This window comes from Hemiscyllium ocellatum, chromosome 21 (assembly GCF_020745735.1).
Source record: "Hemiscyllium ocellatum isolate sHemOce1 chromosome 21, sHemOce1.pat.X.cur, whole genome shotgun sequence".
In the NCBI taxonomy this organism is placed as follows: Eukaryota; Metazoa; Chordata; class Chondrichthyes; order Orectolobiformes; family Hemiscylliidae; genus Hemiscyllium; species Hemiscyllium ocellatum.
The window spans coordinates 17,740,253-17,765,577 of NC_083421.1; the positions used below are offsets into that span (position 1 = coordinate 17,740,253).

The 25,325-nt window shown below is 46.3% G+C and overlaps 1 protein-coding gene across 1 annotated transcript in view; it reads left to right on the top strand.

Annotated features, from left to right (window-relative positions):
* Positions 1-25,325, top strand: part of LOC132825629 (coiled-coil domain-containing protein 183-like) — a 100,332-nt gene that overhangs the window by 9,792 nt on the left and 65,215 nt on the right. The window contains exon 4 of the mRNA XM_060840995.1: positions 22,516-22,620. Coding sequence (XP_060696978.1) covers positions 22,516-22,620 — 105 coding nt within the window. The remainder of the gene's footprint in view (positions 1-22,515; positions 22,621-25,325) is intronic.

The window sequence follows — 25,325 nt, forward strand, 5'->3', positions numbered from 1 at the left end:
ACCTCTTTCCAATCTACCTCCTGCAAAAATGCCATCCCGTATTCCCAATTCCTCCGCCTCCGCCATATCTGCTCCCAGGAGGACCAGTTCCACCACAGAACACACCAGATGACCTCCTTCTTTAGAGACCGCAATTTCCCTTCCCACGTTGGTTCCAACGCATCTCGTTCACATCCTGCACCTCCGCCCTCAGACCCCACCCCTCCAACCGTAACAAGGACAGAACGCCCCTGGTGCTCACCTTCCACCCTACAAACCTTTGCATAAACCAAATCATCTGCCGACATTTCCGCCACCTCCAAACGGACCCCACCACCAGGGATATATTTCCCTACCCACCCCTTTCCACCTTCCGCAAAGACCGTTCTCTCCATGACTACCTGGTCAGGTCCACGCCCCCCAAAAACCCACCCTCCCATCTTGACACCTTCCCCTGCCACCGCAGGAATTGCAAAACCTGCGCCCACACCTCCTCCCTCACCTCCATCCAAGGCCCTAAAGGGGCCTTCCACATCCATCAAAGTTTTACCTGCACATCCACGAATATCATTTATTGTATCCGTTGCTCCCGATACGGTCTCCTCTACATTGGGGAGACTGGGCACCTCCTAGCAGAGCGCTTTAGGGAACATCTCCGAGACACCCACACCAATCAACCACACTGCCCCGTGGCCCAACATTTCACCTCCCCCTCCCACTCTGTTGAGGACATGGAGGTCCTGGGCCTCCTTCACTGCCGCTCCCTCACCACCAGACGCCTGGAGGAAGAACGCCTCATCTTCCGCCTCGGAACACTTCAACCCCAGGGCATCAATGTGGACTTCAACAGTTTCCTCAGTTCCCCTTCCCCCACCTCACCCCAGTTCCAAACTTCCAGCTCAGCACTGTCCCCATGACCTGTCCGGACTTGTCCTACCTGCCTGTCTCCTTTTCCCCCTATCCACTCCACCCTCTCCTCCCTGACCTATCACCTTCATCCCCTCCCCCACTCACCTATCATACTCAATGCTACTTTCCCCCCACCCCCACCCTCCTCTCATTTATCGCTCCACCCTTCAGGCACTCTGCCTGTATTCCTGATGAAGGGCCTTTGCCTGAAACGTCGATTTTCCTGCTCCTCGGATGCTGCCTGACTTGCTGTGCTTTTCCAGCACCACTCTAACCTAGACTCTGGTTTCCAGCATCTGCAGTCATGGTTTTTGCCTCCCTCACCTCCGATAGCAGCCTAGGATAAACCTCAGCAGCTCCATTTATACCCGCTAAAACATTGAATATCTCCTCCTTATTAATCTGAATATACTTTAAAACCTCACTATCCTGACTGAAATCTCCACTGCAACGTCTTTGTCCTTTGTAAATACAGATGAGAAATATTCACTTAAGGCTTCACCCGGGATCTCTGGCTCCACCTATAGGATGCTCCTTTGTACTCTGATAGCTCCCAATCTTTCCCTTTCTTGGTAATCCTTTTCCTCTAAATATCCTTACATATACTTGGGTTTTCCCTTGTTCCTATCTCACCAAGATAGCTCATGGCCCCTCTTTGCCTTCCTAATTTCTTTTTGAAGCAATCTCTGACGCACACTATACTTTTGACTGGCCTCCCCGGCTTTTAATGCGCTCCACCATATCGTTGGTACTGACATGTACCATGACTGCTGGCTGTTCACCATCCCCCTTTGGAATGCCCTGCAGCTGGTCCGAGACAGCCCTGACCAGAGCAGCAACACACCATTTGAGAGTCTCATTTGCAGCCACAGAACTGCCTGTCAGTTCCCCTTGTAATCAAGTCCCCTTTCACTGAAGCTGTCCCTGTCTTTTTCCTCCACTGCTGTTCAGCAGAGCCAACCGTGATGCCACAGACTTGGCTGTTGGTATTTAAAGAAAGGAGGATGAAAGGGGAACAGTGGGCCACAACCAGCACGGATACTATTCCATGACTTTGATTCACGAGGATTTGGTTCTGTGACAGGAGCACAATGGATGTGTTTCATCCAAGGAATGCTGGGATAGAGTGGAGCTGCTAAAACCTTTGGAAGAGTTGAGGTGGTAGTTGGAGGGAATGTGAACGGTCAATGAATTTTGAAAGTAGTGTGCCTTCTAAATTGGGAAAATGCATGTCGATGCCTGGTTCTATAATCCACAAAAAAAATAGTTACTGATGAGTATGTCAGCACAGGAGGGAGGCTTCAGTTCATGCTTTTCAGCGACAGCCAATCTACTCAGATCCCAATCCTTCCCCTTTCTCCACTCTGTCATTTCCTCATTTCCCTCATTTGGGCAGCATGGTGGCTCAGTGGTTAGCACTGCTGCCTCACAGCGCCAGGGACCTGAGTTCGATTGCAGCCTCAGGTGACTGTCTGTGTGGAGTTTGCACATTCTTCCCGTGTCTGTGTGGATTTCCTCCCATAGTCCAAAGATGTGCAGGTGAGTGAATTGGCCATGCTGAATTGCACATGATATGCAGGTGAGGTACATTAGTCGGGGGAAATGTAGAGTAATAGGGTAAGGGAATCGGTCTGGGTGCGATACTCTTCGGAGAGTTGGTGTGGACTTGTTGGGCGAATGGCCAGATTCCCACAGTCTAGGGAATCTATTCTATGAAATACTTTAGGCAGTTCCCACTCAAGTGAGGGATCTCACTAATCCATGAGTCAAGGCAGACTCTGCTGCCCATATTACAGAATTTTAGACGGTGACAGGATAGGGAGTTGAGCTACTGAGCCTCTGTCGACACCCCGCCCCACCCCCCCTCACCATGACACAGTTGGTCTGTGTCCCTTTATGACTGTTACTCCCTGACTAGTTGATTCTTGTGACCGTTTCTCACTTTATGTCCTCACATGGCTGTTGTCCCTTGTGACTATCAGTCAATCTGTGTCCCCTTGTGACTGAACATCACAGTGGAAACTAACCTCCACTATTTATTTCTCAAGCATTTGTAATGTTGAAAATCGCTAGTCCATCTCATTTCACGTCCAGGCTAACAGAAATTTCCATATGGTTTGATTGTTCATATCTATGATTTGTTGTGCCTGATAACATTCTTGTGAACTTTTATTCTTCTTCTTGTCCAATGCTTGAATATTTTCCGATAATGAGCTACCGAGTCTCTGCCCAGGCCACTAAGTGAATTTCTTCGAGCTACCTCTAATTTGCAAATACCTCTCTCCCATCATTTCTACATCTCCCTGAAAATATCACATCTTTTATCAGTATCGCCTCCCTGCCTCGGATGAAAATGCTGATTATAGGCCAGTGAGCCTTACATCAGTGGTGGGAAATGTTTGGAGAGGATTCTTAGGGACAGGATTTACTTGGATTTGGAAAAGAATGGACTTATTATAGATAATCAGCATGGCTTTATGCAGGGGAGGTCATATCTCACAAACTTGATTTGATTTCTTTGAGGAAGTGACAAAGATGATTGATTTTGATTTGATTTTGATTTATTATTGTCACATGTATTGAGAAACAGTGAAAAGTATTACTTTGTGTGCTGTCCAGTCAAATCACATCTTGCATAAGTATATCAGGGCAATAGAACAGAATTCAGAATATAGTGTGACAGCTACAGAGAAGGTGCAGAGAAAGATCAATTTTAATACATGAGAGTTCCATACAAAATTCTGATAACAGCGGGGAAGAAGCTGTTGTATGTGTTTTCAAACTTTTGTACTTTCTGCCTGATTGAAGAGAGTGGAAGAGAGTAGAACCAGTGTGGGAGGGGTCTTTGATGATGCTGGCTACTTTACTGAGGCAACTTGACTCATGGATTAGTGAGATCCCTCACTTGAGTGGGAACTGCCTAAAGTATTTCATAGAATAGATTCCCTAGACTGTGGGAATCTGGCCATTCGCCCAACAAGTCCACACCAACTCTCCGAAGAGTATCGCACCCAGACCGATTCCCCTACCCTATTACTCTACATTTCCCCCAACTAATGTACCTCACCTGCATATCATGGACAGAGTTAATGGATGGAAGGCAGGCTTGTGTGATGGGCGGGCTGTGTTCACAACTCTGTAATTTCTTGCAGTTTTGAGCAGTTGCCATACCAAGCTGCGATGCATCCAGGTAGCGTGCTTTCTACGCTGCAGGTCACTCTTCGGCATTCGATGCTCTCGCAAAAGCGATCTAAGTTTGTCCGACCTTTTCTTAAAGTGAGGACACTCCAATCCAGGAGAAATCCTGGTAAACTTCTTTTGCACCGTCTTGGAAGTCTCCACATCTTTCCTGTGGTGCGGCAAACAGAACTGCACACAGTTCTCCAACTGTGGCCTGACCAAAGTCTTATACAGGCAAAAATTAGAGGGATGTGGACAATGTTCTAGCAGATGGGATTGGCTTAGAATAGCATCATGGTCTGCATGGACATGGTGGGCCAAAAGGCCTGTTGTCGTGCTGTACTGCGTACGTTCCAACACTTAGTTGGCCCGTCAATTCTGTCTCTCTCACCGAGACAATCCGATCCAGCTACATTTTCCACATTCTCTGTTTGACCTACCATGCCACTTACTCTGAGCTGTGTCACTGGATGTTTACTCATTTGAGCACCTCATCGCTTACCTTGCCAAAATCATTGCTTCTTTATTCTCACTCAGCCTTTAATCTGAGCTATTCCCCATGTTGTTTGCTTTAGCTACTCCACAGCCCTATCGCCTTCATCATCTTGACTTCCTGGCCCCTCATTCACCACTAACGCCTCCCTCCCTTGTAGATCCAGATCACAGACAGAATTGTGCAACTCCTGTTTCTGTTATTGGAATTAATTATTGCCTAGTTTCCTTACCAGAATGCAATCTAGCTCCCAATAGACACCCCTGCAGCTTATAAGCAAGAGGGACATTATGCCTTTAATGATGTGTTGGAATAAAAAGTGAGGTCTGCAGATGCTGGAGATCAGAGCTGAAAATGTGTTGCTGGTTAAAGCACAGCAGGTTAGGCAGCATCCAAGGAACAGGAAATTCGACATTTCGGGCCAGAGCCCTTCATCAGGAATGAGGAGAATGTGCCAGGCAGGCTAAGATAAAAGGTAGGGAGGAGGGACTTGGGAGGGGGGGAGGCGATGGAGATGTGATAGGTGGAAGGAGGTCAAGGTGAGGGTGATAGGTTGGAGTGGGGTGGGGGCGGAGAGGTCAGGAAGAAGATTGCAGGTTAGGAGGGCGGTGCTGAGTTGAGGGAACCGACTGAGACAAGGTGGGGGGAGGGGAAATGAGGAAACTGGAGAAATCTGAGTATATTCCTTGTGGTTGGAGGGTTCCCAGGCGGAAGATGAGGCGCTCCTCCTCCAGCCATTGTGTTGTTATGTTCTGCCGATGGAGGAGTCCAAGACACCCCTGCAGCTTCTAAGCAGGAGGGACATTATGCCTTTAATGATGTGTTGGAAACCAGTCTTTCTGTTTGCTTGAAGCACAGTATCTTGTTAAAATCCTGAATTATCCCAGGGCAAATATCAGGGCCTTGCTTTATTACATCTGCTGCCAGAGTTCCAAATTGTTTGGATTTGATTCCAGTCAATGATCCCCAATTCATTACAGTCGCTGATGGAATAGCCCAGACGTCTAAAGACCTGGGTGAGGAGTGATGATCTGACTTGCCTTCTTTATTCAGTTCCTCCTTTCATTAGTCACAACATGGTTACTTTAGAAATGACCCCTTCCCTCATGGATATCTTTTCCCATCCCAATGCATTAAGGTTTTACAGCAAATTTAACCAGGTTTTCCTGGGTTATGAAAGAGTGTATTTATTAGCTACCACACCACACAAGAAGATAATAAATCATAATTCTCATGCACACAGATCAGAAACAAGAAGTCCATCCAGAAAGCCGAAGGAAGTCAAAGAAGTTCATCCAAAAAGTCAAAGGAAGGCTTTGCCTCATCTGTGATTGTGAAATATTGTCGTCTTTGAGATGGGTGATTATTGAACTGACCTTGGCAGTTGACTAGTTATTTGCAGATGTTTGGTTCCACTGTCGGGTCAATTGAGTTGTCTGATTTCTGTCAGTTGTGGCTTTGCTGACGACTAGCATTAAGCAATCAGAGAGAGACTATATTTCTTTTTACCTGTATGTATACAAAGTTCTTAGCTGTACCTTTCACTGCACAATTTAGCATAGTGGAACTTGAACTTGAAATGAGCCAACTCGCACATCAGCACGCTAACAAAGATTTTCAACCAGTTTGCTGCAGGGATTTGGCACCTGAGCTTACAAGACTAAACATTCGTTATGAGAAGAAATTTCCTCAGTGGACAATCATACTCATTAGCGAGAGATTGGTGATGAGAAGTAACTGCATGAGCCTAATCTCGGCTCCTTGGATGCTGCCTGACTGCTGTGCTTTTCCAGCATGACTCTAATCTAGACTCTGGTTTCCAGTATCTGCAGTCCTCACTTTTGCCTAGTTGAAGAAACTGCATACCTGCTGTAAAGAGGTGATTGAAACAGCTGTTGGACAGGCTTGCCTGTCTGAACACATTTCCACATTAGCACAGATTTTAAAGTGAATATTTTTGGTATTCTTTGACCTTGCACCACTTATCTATGCCTTAGATTTTAAAAAGAAATGGATAAGTTTATTGTCAAAAAAGGCAATTGCTCTGCTAGTTCAGTTGATGAAACATCTGAACCCAAAGCAGAAAAAAAGCAAGAACTGTTCAGAGACAGTACAGCGAGAGTTATCTGACCTTTGAATTTTCATGGACAGGAGATGCCATTTGCCCTTTACCTGAATGTCTCATCTGCTGAGAGAAGCTGGCAAACACTACGATGGTGAAAATGTGTTGCTGGAAAAGCGCAGCAGGTCAGGCAGCATCCAAGGAACAGGAGATTCGACGTTTCGGACATAAGCCCTTCTTCAGGAAACGTCGAATCTCCTGTTCCTTGGATGCTGCCTGACCTGCTGCGCTTTTCCAGCAACACATTTTCAGCTCGGATCTCCAGCATCTGCAGTCCTCACTTTCTCCTCAAACACTACGATGGTACCAAGTATGTTAAGATGCTATTAATGGGCAAAACACTCATCTCTTGTGAACAGACATACTCAGTACTTCAAGAGGTTTAGAGAAGAAAATGTCAAGCAGATCCACTGTCTGATGAAGTGTGTGTAGATATTGGATAAAGCTCAAGAGGCTAGTTATCCGGTGGTGGACACTACCAGTTGCTGAGACGTTAATGGTAACTCCATTCAGAAGATGTTTCCTCTGTAAGGAGCCACCATGCGACTGGTGAAGAAGTACTCTGGGGAACAAATAGCTTTTTGAGGGAAAACAAATATGCCTGTGTTGGAGCATTTGTACAGATGGAGCAGCCTCAATGACTGGGAGATAATCAATGGATTGGTCAATAAGATCCTGACATACAAATCCACAGCAAGTTATGAAAATCACAAATTCAGATTTGTTCACTCTTTTTGTATGCAGAGTTGGAGCAGAGGATCAGAGTTTACTGTTACACAGTGAGGTGCAATGGCTATTATGGGGAAAGATTCTCTCCAATATTCATGAACTCCGGACAGAACTGAGAGAGTTTTCAACAATGTATAAAAAGTTCCTATCTGATAATTGCAGGCAGGAAAAGCTGGCACAGACTTGCCTTTCAGCCATCTGAATGCTAACGTGTAGTGGAAAGAACGAGACGATCCTCACCATCATTGATAAACTTCAGGGTTTCAGGGCAAAACTGGGCCTTTGGCAAGAGGCAGTTTTAGGGAGTTCACTGGAGATGTTCCCACCAACGTTGTCAGCAGCAGGTGCAGCTGTGAAGATGCACAACCTCATATTCGAACAACTCAAAGCACTGCAAGAGAAATTCAAATTCTACCTCCCCATAGCAAATGTGGAAGACTCTGACTAGATACGTGAACCATTTGGTTCACTGTCTTTATCACAAAAGCTGGTGTCAAAAGAGGAAGAGGAATACACAGATTGACCACATGATGAAGCTGAAGTTTGGAGAGGTGTCTTTGTCCATGGTCTGGCTGAATATCGACTAAATCTGACAATGCTGTTGCTGTACTCTTGCTGTTTGCAACAACAAACCTCTGGGAGTGACCATTTTCAGCAGTGTTGGACATGAAAAACAACAAGAAGTAGCACTTGTTAGAGGAGCAAGATCTGCGGGTGGCCCTCTCTTCAATTCCTGTCCAGCTCAAAAGGCTCTGTGCACACCAGCACGAGCAGGACTCCTACTAATCTGATAAATTGCAATTGTTGTACTTTGCTATGACCCATTGTTCACGAACAGTTAGAAATAGTTTAGTTGAATAGACTTTGCAAATGTGTCTGCTTGCAGTCAAAGACGGTGTGTTTTTGCCAATGGATTTGAAATGGTCCTCACAATCACTCAGGTATGAATTTAATTGACTACCGAGGAAATTCTATGTCACTGGTCATGGGATCTGTGGGTCCTTATATGGTAGATGAGCCAGAACCTAGAGCTGCATCCCCGACACATATTGGGCAGGTAGAATTGGTCCTTGGCTCTGAGATTATTAGTATTCCTTTCTCCAGTTCTTTTTCTGCACTTCCTCTTGCTGTTGTGTATTCTCAAAGAATTGTGCTTCTTCAGACATCGGTTTCCTCCAAATTGGTCTCTTCTAGGGCGGCACAGTGGTTCAGTGGTTAGCAGTGCTGCCTCGCAGCGCCAGGGACCCGGGTTTGATTCCAGCCTCAGGCAACTGTCTGCGTGGAGTTTGCACATTCTCTCTGTGTCTGCGTGGGTTTCCTCCCACAATCCAAAGATGTGCAGGTTAGTGTGATTTGGTCGTGGGAAACTGCCCAGAGTGTTCAGGTAGGTTAGGTGCGTTAGCCAGGGGCAAATATGGGGTAAGGGAATGGGTCTGAGTGGGTTACTCTTTGGGGGGGGGGTTTGGTGCGGAACTTGTTGGCCAAAGGGTCTGTTTCCACACTGTAGGGATTCTGATTCTAATTCTACTTCTAAACAAGGGTCTCCCATACATTTCTTGAGGGAAGCCTTCGGGGAGTCTTTGAAATGCTCCCTTTGAACTCTTGTCATTGGAGAGCATGCCTGAGCTGTGTGAAGATTTGCTTTGGCAGTTGTAACTTGGGCATCCCAAGAAGGTGGCCAACTCAATGGAGTTGGTTTTGAATGATTAGGGCCTTGGTGCTGGTGCTAATAGCTGCTATTGGTTGGTGCTATTGGAAGGATACTGATGTCAGTATGCTTGTCCTTCCAGCTGGTGTGGATAATCCATCTCAGAAAGTGCTGATGGTACTTCGCAACGGGCTTGAGAAGGCATCTATACATAGTCCAAGTTTCAGAGCTATAAAGAAGAGTCCAAAGGATATACATAAGAATCTTGGTATCAGCGAGGATATCACAATGTTTGAAGACTCTCATCCTTCAATGTCTGAAGACAGCATTCAGATTGAATGTGATGTTGCATCTCTACATGTATGTCAGCCTCAGATGAGAGGTAACTTTCCAGATAAGGAAAACGTTCCATATTTGGGAGGATTTCTTCATTGATCTTAATGGATGGATGGACCAGAATTTGACCTGGGACAGGTTGGTTAAGGATTGAGCCGTCTTGAAGTTAAGGCTGAGACCAATTCTTAGGTATGCTTCCACAAAGGCGCTAAGCAAAGCTTGAAGATTCTTTTCTGAGAGCATGGAGATGATGTCGTCATCCACATATTAAAGTTGCACAAATGAGGCTGATGTTGTTTTCACCCTGACTGAGGTTGAAAATTTGTTCATCGTACAGAAGATATCCATGTCACTGCAAAGCTTGTCTTGACAAGATGAAGAATGGTTGCAATGAAGGTAAAGAAAAGGATAGTGCTGATGACACATCCCTACTTGATCTCAAAGGATTCTGTCATATTACATCAGTGAGGACATCTTGTCGTGGAAGAGGTGGAGAATGTTGATACATTTCATTGGACAGCTGATCTTTAACAGGGTCTTCCATGACACCCCCCGATTGATTGAGTCTGAAGTTTTAGTCAGATCAATGAAGGCCGTGTAGTTTGGTTGGAGTTGTTCCTGCATTTCTCTTGGAGTTGCTAAAAATGCCGAGTGAGGATTTGGGATGATCTTCTTAGTTGGCAAGATTACTCAGTGTTTCCCCACAGTCCATTTTGTCTCTTTTCTTAAAGACAATAGTGAAAGCAGCATTCCTGAGATTATCAGGGATTTCTTATTTGTCCCAGATGTTCAGGAACAATTGATGGAGATGATGGTTAAGCTTTGCTCGTCCAAGTTTAAACATCTCCAATTACTCCTGCAGATTTCCCATTTTCCTTGTGTCAAATGGGGTGCTTCAACTTGTGCCACACTCAGTAGGAGTCCAAGATCATTTTTGATGGGGAGTTGAGGTAGTTCATCAACAACCTCCTCATCAGTGATTGCACTGCAGTTTAGGAATTCTTTGACGTGTTCTCTCCATCAGAAGCTGATGTTTTTTCTGTATCTTTACTGTGCATCAGTTTGAGGCCCAGGGTGTTGGATCCATATATTACATAGAACATAGAACAGTACAGCACAGGACCAGGCCTTCAGCCCTCAGTGTTGTGCTGACCTTTTATCCTACTCTAAGATCAGACTAGCCTACATACCCTTCATTTTACTATCATCCATGTGCCAATCCAAGGTTGCTTAAATATCCCTAATGTGTCTGACTCTACTACCACTATTGGCTGTGCATTCCACTCACCCACAACTGTCTGTGTAAAGAACTTATCTCTGACATCTCCCAAAAACCTTCCTCCAATCACCTTAAAAGTATGCCCCCTCGTGATAGCCATTTCCGCCCTGGGAAAAAGTCTCTGGCTCTCCACTCTATCTATGCCTCTCATCATCTAGTACATCTCTATCAAGTCACCGCCTGGTGCCAATTCAGGGACCAGCCAATCCCGGAGCCATGGCCTCCGCAGCCGTTTGCAGCCCTGGCCAGGGCATTCGCAACACAGTCAGGGTGACTGTGAAGAAGCTGGAGGAGCACACACCGGTCGATTGGACGGTGTTTGTGAAGAAGGTTTTGCTGGAGTGCTGTGGTTTTGCAGCAGCGGATGTGTACTGCCTGCAGGATTTCCCTGGGGCAGGCTACTTCGACGTGACCTTCAGGAGCGTGAAGCATTGTGAGCAGCTCCTGAAGGTCTTCAAGGAGAAGGAAGGGGAACCTCTGTTCTCCATCTTGTCGGCGGTCCCGTTGTGTGTGCTTCCTGCGCAGAGGAGTCGGGTTGTTACAATCCAAATATACAACCCTTACGTCCCAGCGGCAGATGTTCTCATGTCTTGAAGAGGTATGTCCAGGTTGAAGGAGAAAGCACCGATGTGGTCGATCCTTTCGGGATCTGGACCAGTAAAAGGCAGGTCAAGGTAACCCTGAGGGTCGATGGCAGCAGGAACATCCTCCACCCGCCCTCCAGCTTCGCCATCGGAGGAAGCAGAGGCTACCTGACGTACGCAGGGCAGCCGAAGGTGTGCCGAACCTGCGGGAGGTCAGGCCACATGGCGGCTGACTGTAAGGTGACCGTATGCCGAAATTGCAAACAGGAAGGCCACCTGACCAAGGATTGTAAGGAGGCCAAGAACTGTAACCTGTGCGGAGAGGCGGGGCACATGTACAAGGCCTGCCCAAGACGAGGAGCCGCCACCTACACACAGATGGCCGGAGGTGGCAACACAAATACGAGCCGCGGACCAACAAAGACGAGGAAGGCAAATGAAAATAGCGTGGAAACGGTGCCTGGAGGCACCCAGAAGGAGGAGCAGGCGGCAGACAGCGGGGAGGTGCAGCAGCCGATCTAAGCTCCGTCAAGGCAGTCGGAGGAAATGGAAGAGGAGGAATCAAAGGAGGCAGAGGACTGGATCACAGTAAAAAACAGGAAGAGGAAACCTCTCGGGGGCCCCAAAGCCACCCAGCAAAGGGGGAAGCGACACCTACAAGTCGAAGATGCAGGCAGCTCTTCTGATGGTGAGGACGGGCACAAGAAGAGTCGTCATCAGAGGAAGAGGCAGAGCGCTGTGGGGAGAAAGGAGGGCAGCACCGTCCAAGAAGGAAAGGACGATCCCTCTGAGGGGACGGGTAAAAGCCTCCCCCTACCCGGTGAGAACCAGGAGGTACCCACCGGTCCATAGCTCCAGGTAACTGAGAGCAGCGGTCCTATGACAGCCCTGCGGTCAGTGCGGACCACGGGCCCGACACGAAGACAACAGAGTGGGGTAATGACCCCAGCGTGGAGCTGGCCAGTTACTTCCCAGGCTTTAGGGAGTCCTTACAAAAATCTGCAGCACAGAGGGATTAGGGAGTCCCTCCAGAAATCAGCAGCACACAGTGATTAGGGAGTCTTTATAATAATCAGAAGCACAGAGGGATTAGGGAGTCCTTACAGAAATCTGCAGAACAGAGGGATTCGGAAGTCCTTACAATAATCAACAGCACAGAGGGATTAGGGAGTTCTTGTGTATTTCCCATTAAAAGTTTGCATCTATATTCAGCGGCTTACTGGGGGAGGCAACTATCATGTTAAGTTCTATTTCAAAGGCAATGAAGAATACAGGTTGAAAGTAAAACAAAATACTGCTGAAAATATTTCCGTCAAATTTGTGAAAAACCTTAAAACACGTCCAATTATCATTAGCAAGTGCTGACTCATATTTTGTAGTTTGGAATGATAGTGTCACACCTTCCTGAGACCTTCTGCATTTACTGTCCAACTTGGGAATTAAATCTGGGATATCGCACCTCAGCAGTTACAGGAGGTGGTCGAGCTTGTGGGCCCATGGGCCGTCAGTGTGGTCGGGGGACAACGATAACCGCTCCTCAGGCCTGGGTATCCTGTTGTGGGGAGGCAACTTCACCATCTCCGAGGTTAAGGAGGTGGTGGGCGGGTGCCTCCCCGTCGCGGATGTTAAATAAAGAAACGCTCCCGTAAGACTAATCAACGTGTACGCCCCAGCGGATAAGAGTGAACGGTTGGCCGTCCTGCAACAGCTTCCCCTGTTGCTGGCTACGTCCAGGCCGGTCATTCTGGCCGGAGACTTCAACTGTATCATTGATGCAGAGGGACGATCCGGCGGGGGGGACAGTAAACTGGACGCCATGTCCAGAGCCCTGATGGAAACGGTCAAAGATGCCAAGCTGCACGACGTCTTCATCACCCCTGCAGACGGAGCGCAGCGTAGATACACCTGGTCACGGGCAGACGGGTCTATCCACTCAAGGATAGATTACCTGTTTGTGTCCCGAACGCTCTCGGTCAGAACCACTGACGTCAAGCCTTCTCTGACCACTGCCTCCTACTGGCCGACTGTCACCTACGGGACAAGCAGCGGACGGGCAAGGGAACGTGGAAGCTGAACACTAAGCTGTTGACCCCGGGAAACATCGAGGAGCTCAAGAGGGATTACGCAGGTTGGAGAACCGCGAAGTGTCTCTTTGAGTCTCCAGCAGACTGGTGGGAAACAGTAAAAGGGAACATCAAGAGGTTCTTCATCCTCAAAGGTGTTCAGGAGGCGAGAGAGAGGTGGGGAAAACTGTCCCAACTCCAGAAAAGATTGCAGAACCTGCTCCTGCTGCAGACATTGGGGGTCGATGTCACGGAGGACCTCAAGGAGGTGAAGGGCCAGCAAGCCTCGCTCTTTGCCTCGGAGGCTTCCAAGATAATCTTCCGGTCCAGGGTCCGCTCGGTGGAGCAGGACGAGACGTGCTCACGTTTCTTCTTCCAGAAGGTGCACAAAGAGAGCTCTGTGCTCAGCAGCCTGAAGGAAGAAGACGGCTCGGTAACGTCATCTCAGGCTGACATCATGAGGATCAGTAAATCCTTCTATGCCAGTCTGTATGACGCGAAGCCAACCGACAGCACGGCCTCACAGTTGTTCCTGTCCTCTATCACGGAGGTCCTAGAGGACGGAACGCGAGAGAGGCTGGACCAGCCGCTATCTCTGGATGAGCTGACCAAGGCCCTCGAGTCCTTCGAAAAGAATAAAACTCCCAGAAGCGACAGCTTACCGGTCGAGATCTATTCCGCTCTTTGGGACTTGATTGGCTGGGACCTGCTGGAGGTGTATGTCAGTATGCTTCGGGCAGGTACCATGAGTGAATCCATGAGGAAAGGCATCATCACCCTCATCTACAAGCAGAAGGGGGAGAGGGACGAAATTAGAAATTGGAGACCGATCTCATTGTTAAACACAGACTACAAAATCTTGTCAAAGGTCATCGCTAACCGGGTCAGGTCTGCTCTGGGGTCGGTGATCCACCCCGACCAAACCTGTGCTGTACCGGGCAGGAAGATCTCTGAGAGTCTCGCACTCCTCAGGGATACGATCGCGTACGTGCAGGACAGGGGGGTGGACACCTGCCTCATCAGCCTGGACCAGGAGAAAGCCTTTGACAGGATATCGCATACATATATGAGGGATGTCCTCTCCAAAATGGGCTTTGGGGAGGGAATCTGCAATTGGATCAGACTGCTCTACACCAACATTGTCAGTGCAGTCTCAATCAATGGGTGGGAATCAGATAGCTTCCCTGTAAGATCTGGAGTCAGGCAGGGCTGCCCACTCTCTCCTGCCTTGTTTATATGTTGCATAGAACCATTTGCCGAATCCATCAGGAAGGATGCGAGCCTGAGGAGGGTGACTATTCCTGGCAGCGGGGGCCTACAGGTTAAGGCCTCCCTGTACATGGATGACGTCGCCGTTTTCTGCTCGGATCCGCTGTCCATGCACAGACTCCTGTGCATCTGCGACCAGTTCGAACGAGCCTCGGGGGCCAAGGTAAACCGAGGGAAGAGCGAGGCCATGCTCTTCGGGAACTGGACCGACCAATCCTATATCCCCTTCACCGTCAGGACTGACCACCTGAAGGTGCTGGGTATTTGGTTCGGGGGGGCTGGGGCATGCGCCAAGACCTGGGAGGAGCGGATCAGGAAGATGAGACAGAAACTAGGCAGATGGGAGCAACGGTCGCTCTCCATCGCGGGGAAAAACCTGGTCATCAGGTGCGAGGTACTCTCAGTATTGTTGTATGTGGCACAGGTCTGGCCTATCCCCAGAACCTGTGCTGCCGCAGTCACCCGGGCCATCTTCCACTTCATGTGGAGATCAAAGATGGACTGGGTCCGAAGAGGCACCATGTACAAAGACCGGTGCAATGGGGGAAAAACAACTCCCAATGCCACCCTCACCCTGATGGCCACCTTTGTGTGTGGCTGCATCAAGCTGTGCGTGGATCCCCAGTACGCAAACACCAAGTGTCACTACGTACTGAGGTTCTACCTGTCCCCGGTGTTGCGAAGGATGGGCCTGGCCTCGCTGCCGTGGAACGCTCCGAGTAGTTGGACCGTTCCGTACCACCTGTCCTTCGTGGAGAAATTTCTGAAGAAAAACACCTTTGACCACAAGTCCATCAGGAAGTGGTCAGCACATAGCGTCCTTGAGACCCTTCGGGAAAAGGAGAGGGCGGATCCTGTTGAGTGGTTCCCTGAGCAGACTGTCAAAGCAATTTGGCAGAATGCCTCACCGCCAGAACTTTCCAACAAGCACCAAGACATGGCTTGGCTGGTGGTGAGAAGGGCTCTGCCTGTGAGATCGTTTATGCACGCCCGGACTCTCTGCCGCACCGCACGCTGCCCTCGAAGCGGCTGCAGGGGGGATGAGACTGTCACACATCTCCTTCTGGAATGTGCCTATGCAGAGGAAGTCTGGAGAGGAATGCAGTGGTATTTGTCGAGGTTCGTCCCGAGCAGCGCCGTGACGCGGGACTCCGTGCTCTATGGCCTGTTCCCCGGGACGCACACCGAGACAAACATCAACTGCGCCTGGAGGATCATCAACTCGGTGAAGGACGCTCTCTGGGTGGTCCGAAACCTGTTGATCTTCCAGCTGAAGGAGTTGACCCCGACTGAGTGTTGCAGACTGGCACATTCCAAGGTTCAGGACTACGTGTTGAGGGACGCGCTGAAGCTTGGGGCAGCTGCCGCCAAGGCGCGGTGGGGAAAGACCACCATTTAACATCTGCCTGTCTAAAGAAGATCAGGGGGCCCATGCAGTCATTTGGGCTCTGCTGACGCCTCAGCCCAATATATGGGCGTAGGAGCGAGAAATGCACAGACCTGCATGTAAAAAGGAAAATTCTAAACTGTGTATGTTAATGTGAACATATGTATGGCATTACCCAATGTACAGTGTATCAAATTTTTTTATGAATATTTACGAATAAAGTATATTTTTGAAAATAAAAAAAAATCTCTATCAAGTCACCTCTCATCCATCTTCACTTTTCTCATTATGAAAAGGCCGTGCTCCCTCAACCTTGCTTCATAAGGCATGCCCTCCAGTCCAGGCTGTATCCTGGTAAATCTCCTCTGCACCCTCTCTAAAGCTCCCATATTCTTCCTATAATTAGGTGACCAGAACTGAACACAGTATTCCAAATGTGGTCTAATCAGGACTTTATAGAGTTGCAGAATAATCTTGTGGATCTTAAATTCAATCCCCCTGCTAATGAAAGCCAACACACCACACGCCTTCTTAACAACCCTATCAAGCTGGGTGGCAACTTTGGGAGATCTCTGGACATGGAGCCCAAGATCTCTCTGTTCCTCCACACTGCCAAGAATCCTGTCTTTCACCTTGTATTCTGTATTCAAATTTGACCTTCCAAAATGAATCACTTCACACATTTCCAGGTTGAACTCCATCTGCCACTTCTCAGCCCAGTTCTGCATCCTGTCAATGTTCCATTACAACCTACAACAGCCCTCCACACTATCCACAACTCCACCAGCCTTTGTGTTATCAGCAAACTTACTAACCCACCCTTCCACTTCCTCATCAAGTCACTTATAAAAATCACAAAGAGCAGCGGTCCCAGAACAGATCCACTGGTCACCGAGCTCCAGGCTGAATGCTTGCCATTTACCACCACCCTCTGTCTTCTATAGGCCAGCCAATTCTGTATCCAGACAGCCAGATTTCCCTGTATCCCATGCCTCCTTACTTTCTGAATGAGCCTACCATGGGGAATATGTTAAATGCCTTCCTAAAATCCTTGTACACCACATTGTTGCAACATGGGGCAAACCCCTCTTCAAATTTAAACCAGACACTCAGAAAAGCTCACCTTGCTCCATAACTTTGAGTGACAAAGAATTATCCCAAATATCACCATTTGAAGAAAAAACTTACCAATTTTATTTCTTAACAACTAGTTACAACTCCTTTCTCTTATACCTAGTTAACCTCCCCACTCTATAATTCTAGTCTGATAAAAACTCCAATGAAAATTTATTTAAAAAATTCAAACGTCAAAACCAGCCAGCTGTCAAATCTTCTCTTTGTATCTTCCTCTGTAGATTTTTCTCTGTCATCTTTTCTTCAGTATTCTGCTTCACAAGGTCTTTCATATGAACAGGTATCTTTCAGAGAGTGAATTTGTAAGTGCTCTTTACCATTCTGGCTAACTGCTCAAAATGCCCAATTTTATTCCCCCAAAGCATCAGACCATTTCATTGGCTTGATGTCATCAAAACATTACATTTCAAATTTGATTGGATTTTGGTATCTTGGGGCATATTTTAAACTGGTTGGCCAAATTCAAATTTGTTGTGTACCATGGCAACTCAGCTACACTATTGGTTTTACAGTCAAATGTTACATTTTAACTTCTTCAGCACACTCTGTACCTGCAGTCAGTCCTTGCCAGCTTTTCAGCACTTTTAAAGGTAAGGTACATGCCTACACTTCATAATAATATCTACTGCTCCATCTTCATCAACGTGTTTTGTCACGCCCTCAAAGAATTCAATAAGACTTGTGAGGAATGACCTGCCCTCACAAATAATCATCAATCCTGTCTCTCAGAATCCTCTGCAATAATTTACCCACCGCAGATGTAAGACTGACTGATTGATTGGCTTATAATTCCCAGGTTCTGGATTAGTCGTGCTGGAAGAGCACAGCAGTTCAGGCAGCATCCAAGGAGCAGCGAAATCCACGTTTCGGGCAAAAGCCCTTCATCAGGAATAAAGGCAGTGACTTCAACAGCTTCCTCATTTCCCCTTCCCCCACCTCACCCTAGTTCCAAACTTCCAGCTCAGCACCGTCCCCATGACTTGTCCGGACTTGCCCTACCTGCTTTTCCACCTATCCACTCCACCCTCTCCTCCCTGACCTATCACCTTCATCCCCTCCCCCACTCACCTATTGTACTCTATGCTACTTTCTCCCCACCCCCACCCTCCTCTAGCTTATCTCTCCACGCTTCAGGCTCTCTGCCTTTATTCCTGATGAAGGGCTTTTGCCCGAAACGTTGATTTCGCTGCTCCTTGGATGCTGCCTGAACTGCTGTGCTCTTCCAGCACCAATAATCCAGAATCTGGTTTCCAGCATCTGCAGTTATTGTTTTTACCTTTATAATTCCCAGGGTTATTCCTATTCCCATTCTTGAATGAGGGAATAACATTTGTCACCCTGCAATCATCTGGTATTACTCCAGTGGACAGTGAGCATCCAAAGATCATTGCCAAAGGTGCAGCAATCTCTTCCTTTGCTTCCTGTAGTAACCTTGGGTATATCCGGTCTGGCCTAGGGGTCTTATCTATCCTTATGTTGTTCAAAAGCTCCAGCACATCCTCCTCCTTAATATCAGCCTTTTCGAGCATATCGGCCTGTTTCACGCTGTCCTCACAAACAACAAGGCCTCTCTCAGTAGTGAATACTGAAGCAAAATATTTATTAAGGACCTCCTCCGACACCAGGCACAAGTTCCCTCCATTACCTCTAATCGGACCTACCCTCACTCTGGCCATCCTCTTGTTCCTCACACAAGTGTAGAACACCTTAGGGTTTTCCTTAATCCTACCTGCCAAGACTTTTTAATGCCCCATTCTAGCTCTCCTAAGTCCATTTTTCAGTTCCTTCCTGGCTACCTTGTAACCTTCTAGAGCCTCTCTGATCCTTCCTTCTTCAACCTTGAGTAACCGCCTTCTTCCTTTTGACTGGATGTTCCATCTACAGTTCCTTCACCCTACTATCCCTTCCTTGCCTCTGTGGGACAAGCCTATCCAGCACTTGCACTCATTGAAGAGTCGATGAGCTGGTGGCCTACACTATTCATCGCTTTGGTAATGGAGACATCTTTCCAGTTTTGGGATTGAAAGATGGTGTGATCGATCATGTGTCAGTATTTTGATCATGAATGCCTCCAAGGAATCTTAAACTTGTTTTTTTGGTGGAATACTATGTCAGTGATGACCAGCTGGTGTTCCACACATTTTGTGAACTGTAGAATCGTATTGGAATGGCAATTCCAGTACTGTATCCTTCCTTTCTGATGGTTCCTTTTCAGAATTGGGTATTCAAAGTTTGTGCGAAGATTTGTAGCTCGGGTGCTTGTTGTAGTGGTTCTGTTCGCCGAGCTGGAAGTTTTTGTTGCAAACGTTTCGTCCCCTGGCTAGGAGACATCATCAGTGCTGTGGAGCCTCCTGCGAGGCTCCACAGCACTGATGATGTCTCCTAGCCAGGGGACTAAACGTTTGCAACAAAAACTTCCAGCTCGGCGAACAGAACCACTACAGAATTGAGTATTTTCCAACCCTGATATTGAGGTGTCAAAAGAAAATCATCGTATCTTCCTTTGGGATTTTGGTTAGTATGGTGTCAAGGGTGGAATAGGAGTCTTCTTTGGAGTCATCTGTAGCATCAAGATTTGAGCACAGACAGTCACACAGTTGCCTGCTAGTTCTTAGCAAGTGACAGATGGAATCATGAAATGATCATTGACACCAACAAGGAGTTGTGAGAGTTGGTTCATGAGTTAATTCTTGATAGCGAACCAATCCCTCTGATTGATCCTCTGGGTTTTCCTCTCCAGAAGAAGGTGTAACCAGTCCCTCCTTCGCTGAGTTGCCCTTCAGCTGCTCTTCAAGTCTCCACCAGGACAGTGATATCAGTGTTGAAGTGCCTGTGTTCACGGGCCACAAGTGCAGTCCTTCATTGCACACAATTGCTTTGCCATTTATACATTCCAAGTTTTGAGAACGGGTTTGACTTTAGTATCCAAACCACAGTAGATGAGTCCATTGGATGCATTTTTCTAGCATGTTTGGTGATGAAACAGATTATTTTTAGGGCAGCATATCTGATTGGCCTGGATGAGTTGGACCAAAGGATCTGTTTCTATCCTGTATAGCTTTATGATTTTATGCCTCTAGCTCTTCTCGCCCCTTACACATGTAGGGTGAGCAGAGTGGACCCTGAAGAGGGCTGCTCAATCATGAATAAAGCTGCTGATACACTCTCCTGTTCCTATTCCAAGAGTGAAATGACAAAGTTAAATTCTATCTACTTGCCTACTTGTCGGTCCGAAGTTAAGGGCTTCCAGATCTCATGATCATGTCCCTGTCACCTCTGGCTAATCGCCACAGGGCTTGTGTTGTGTGTATTTGGGAAGTCGAATTTCCTGCAGCTAGACACCTTGTGCAGAACATCTTTTAATGTGGAAATGCTGTTGCACATCAGCAGTCACATGGCCCTTGGCAGAAACCTCAACACAGTGGATCTCCCTATTTATTGCCAGAGCCATCATCCACCGTCCCAGCCATTGCTATCACGTGAGGATCTTCTGCCTGGATCGCCGTTGAGGACTTACTTTGAACTGTGTTTTGTCTGGTTCCTCTGCTCTGATCTTACTGTCATAGGTGGCACTTCCAGGAATTGAGAACACCAGACAGCATCATTCTCAGGATCAATGGAACTCTCAAGCCTGTCCGAGGATTACCAACTTGTGGTGGATTTGAAATATTAATGCTTCTGATCCTACGATCGCTTATTTGTGTATTATATTACAAATGTCTTAAGAAATACTGTAACCATAATAAATACAGTCAGTGTTCTGTTAATAATCAATCAAAGTGGTCGAGCCATAAAATTGTTTGTCTCATTAAAGTGTACCTTGACACTATAAAAGTTGGGAACCACTGCCAAAACACACTAAAACCAGGGATTGCAATTGATGTTAAATCACATTTCTTGTGTATTCTTGGAAGAGGAAAACATAAAGTTACCTTTTGCCCAGAACTATCTTTCTCATGTCTACAGTTTGGGAAACAAACCATAGAAGATTACTTTCTGTTGAGAGAGAGAGAGATATTCTTAGTCATAGAGGTCGACAGCACAGAAAAAAGATCCCTTGGTTCATCAAGTATGTGCCAATCAAAATCAACTACCTAACTATTGCAATCCCATTTTCTAGCACTTGACCCATAACTTTGTATGCTTTGGCATTGCAAACACATATGCTAAAGACATCATCAATGTTAGGAGGGTCTCTGACTCCACCACCCTTACAGGCAATGAGTTCCAGATTTTCATCACCTTCTGGGTGTTTAAGTATTTTCCTGACATGTTCACTAAACTGACTGCCCCTACCTTAAATCTATGCCCCCTGGTCATTGCTCCCTCCACCAAGGTTTCTTCCTGATTAAGCCCCTCATAATTTTAACATCTCAATCATATCCTCCTCTCAGTCACCTTTGCTCCAAGAAAAGCAACTCAAATAGATCAAATTTCTCTTCATAAACAAAACTCTCCAGCCGAGGCAACATCCTGGTAAATCTCACCTGCCCTGTCTCCAGTTCAATCACATTACTTTGATAGTGTGGGAATCCAGAACTGCTTACATTACTCTTGCTATGACCTATTAGCCCCTAATAATCCCTGTAGTCACAGGAGATCACTGTCTAGTTTTTGAACGGCATCTCTCCCTTTCACGTGTTGCTGTGTAAAGATTCCTTGACACTGTTCAGGTGCAATATTTCAGGAGAATGTATGTAATCCTCAAAGGGATTTCTCGGTCACTCAATTTATTCCTGACGAAGGGCTCCTGCCCGAAATGTCAATTCTCCTGCTTTTCAGATGCTGCCTGACCTGCTGTGCTTTTCCAGCACCACTCTAATCTCGACTCTAATCTCCAGCATCTGCAGTTTCCACTTTCGCCGACTAAATTTATACTGTCAGTCATTTTTAGGCTTGTATAATCCTTTTTTTGTTTGAAAAATTTTGTGCTTAAACGTTCAATATCTCTATATGTTTATCTCACAACAAAGTACATGAGGTGCAAACCTGAAATCCAACCATCCTGACTGCCAACTGTCAGTGTCTCCTGTCCATGCTACCTGAACAAATGGCTGACATCCTGTCCTTTGCATGTTCAAGTTCAGATACTGAGAAAACTATCAAACATCTGATTATTAACATCAAAATATTTAATTCAGTTCTCTAGCCCTGTCTGCTGTTAACAGAGATCAGGTTAATCTGTATTGTTACTCCACCTGACTAGGTTCTATAATCCCTGAAGCCTTTACTCAACAAAAACTATTCTGAATCCTAATTGCCAGAATACCAACCGGATAACTACTCAAACTTTTCAATCCTCTCAGCGTTCCAAACCACCTTTCTTTTCCTCACTATCTCTAGTTGCTTCTTTTTACGTGCACTTTGTAAAAGAAACACTAAGATCTGTTTGTTTGTTTATAGATTATTCGTCAGATTGAGAATAAGATAGAGAAGATGGATACTAAAGTGCAGGTTGCAAAGCAGATTTATCAAATGTATCAAAACATCCTGGAGTGTCTGCAGCGGGTGAGTAAACCACAGTGCAGTCCGGGATTTCAACCCATTTCCAATGGTCAGTGTAGCCTGTGTCAGCTGCCGCCAGTTAGACACCTCCATCTCTCTGCTAAATACTAACATATTGTTGTTGCAACTTTCATCCCAGGTCCACTCAACATGAAGAAAAGAAACAAGAGCAGTTAAATATTTTCTCCTTCCAAACTTGACCAATGTAAAATAGGTTTCTGTACTAGTGGGAATCAGTCTGTCACTGTACAACACAGTATAGTCTTCCCAACCATTCCCTGACTCTCTTCCCAGCCCCACCTCCCTTCCATTCCATCTACCAACCTTCTTTCCAGTTACCAACCAGATTCACCCACTCCAATGACCAATCAGGTTGTACCCACCGCTTGTATTCACCTATCACCACCTCACCATTCTACTCCTCTCTCCACCCAAAACCCTCCCCCCTCCATTTATCTGCAATTCCCCATATCCCCATCCCCATTTCTGAAGAAGGATTATACCCGAAATGTTGACTTCTCCATCTCCTGATTGCACCTGGCTTGCAGTGTCCTTCCAGCCTCCTGCTTGTCTATCATAGAACACTGGGCATGGTGCTGGTGGGGACAGGTCTGCCATTGTATAACACTGGGGCATAGGACTGAAAAGGCAGGTCTGTCTCTGCATAACACTAGCGTAGAGTACTGGTGGATAGGTCTGTCACTGTATAATTCTACGGTGTGGTGCTAATTGGGTTAGATCTTTCATTATATAACACTGGGATATGGTATGTGTGAAGACAGGTCTGGTGGGAATGGGTCTATCACTGCAACATCGAGGTACAGTTCTGATGGGCACATTGACTTGCTTACACAGGTCTGTGACCATATAACACTGAGGTACAGTACAGGTGCATCAGGTCTGTCTTTGTGTAACACTGGGGTTTGGTATTGGTAGGGAAAGATTTGTCACTGACACTGTTTGGGTCTGGTTGAAATTTATTAAGTTAATCATAAAGAATGATAAATTAAGGCAATGGATTCAATTGATTGACAATGGGATGCCTGCTCATGACCTCTGGCTTACTGGGCTCGTATCTCCTCTTCTGTTTGCTGAAGTTGTCCTGTCACCTTCCATGAGTTACAGGTTATCGTTGCTGGATGCCACCCCATACCACCCCCCCCAAAGAAATTTTACATTTAGCTAGGTAGTCTGTGCCCAATTTATGAGTGATTTACTTCAGAGTAATGTTCATCTTCCTCCTATCACTTCCTACTATTTCCAGGTTTGTAGGTTACAGATTGCTCTCCCTTAATTTATTAACTTTGTAGATCTCTAACATTCTAACATTCTAACATTCAGCATAATTCTTGTGTTTGCTTTATGTAGTGTCACCTCCAAATGATTAACATTGTCCCACATGTCCCAAGTGTTTTGGAAGATACCAAAGACTATCAATATGTTTAAAAGTTAAAAGAACTGTAGGTGACTCCGCAGTAATTATTGATGTCCATAACAAGTTGGCTAAAGTCACTTTGAAAAAACTGTTTCCTCCATTTCTTCTCCAGAAAGCTAAGAGTCACATGAGCAAGAGTCAGACCTATCACGGTGAGGTGACAAATGTATATTTCAAGATGCACATTACTTGATGGGTCAAAAGGCCTTCTTTTTGTGCTGAAGACCTCTATAACCTTGTCATGACTGGCCATGAATACCAAGATAGACTGAAGTGAGACAGGGAGTTGAGAATGACTTGCACAATCTTGAGCTCCAAACTTCGCTGTGATTAATTGAGATCTAATCTTGATCATAAGTGGATGCTTCCAATATGTCTGCAAATGTCTTTAAAATTCACTTAGTACAGATATACTCTGCTGCGTGATGTCTTGAACACCGCAGTGATCCACGATTGTATAGCTCATTCAGTTAACCTCAAACAAGGATGAAGCTTCAGCAAGTCCCACAATGTTGTCTTATGGATTGCATTAAAGTACTGTCTCGGGGAAAGGTGAAGAAGCTGATGAAAAGCTCAAGGCCAATCAGGGGAAGAAATAGGAAAAATTGCTCTGCTGTTCCTCTTAGTGATAGAAACTAATTTAGGAAACTATGTTGACCGTCATTGATATGAGTTAATGTCATTATTTTTGTTCCTTCATGTGATATGTATGTTGCTAGGTGGGTTCACATTTATTGCCCATCCCGAATTGTGGTGTACAAACACTCATAATGCTGCTAGAGATGACGTTTCAGGATTTCAACTCAATGACACTGAAGGAACAGTAATATATTTCTAAGTTAGGATGTTGTGTGGCTTGGAGAGGAACTTGAAAGTGATGGTATTCCTGTGTATTTGCTGCTCTTAGCCTTTTAGATGTTGGTGGTCATAAAAGGTTTATCTGAGGAGTCTTGGTGAATTTCTGCAGTGCACCTGATAGTACACACTGAGTGTCAGTGTGGAGGGAATAAATGTTAAAGTGGTTAATGGTGTGCGCACCAAACAGACTTTTTGTCCTGGACTGCAGCAAAATTCTTGAGTGCTATCTAGCTACAACCTACAATCTACTATCAGACAAGTGTTGAGTATTTCATCATATTCCTAATTTGTACCTTGTAGATGGTGGATAGGTTTAGGGAATCAGGAAGTGAGTTCTCTGCCACAGATCTGTCAGCCTCTGACCTGCTTTTGTAGCTAGAATCCATATGGTTATAAATATGGTTTCTGCTCATTT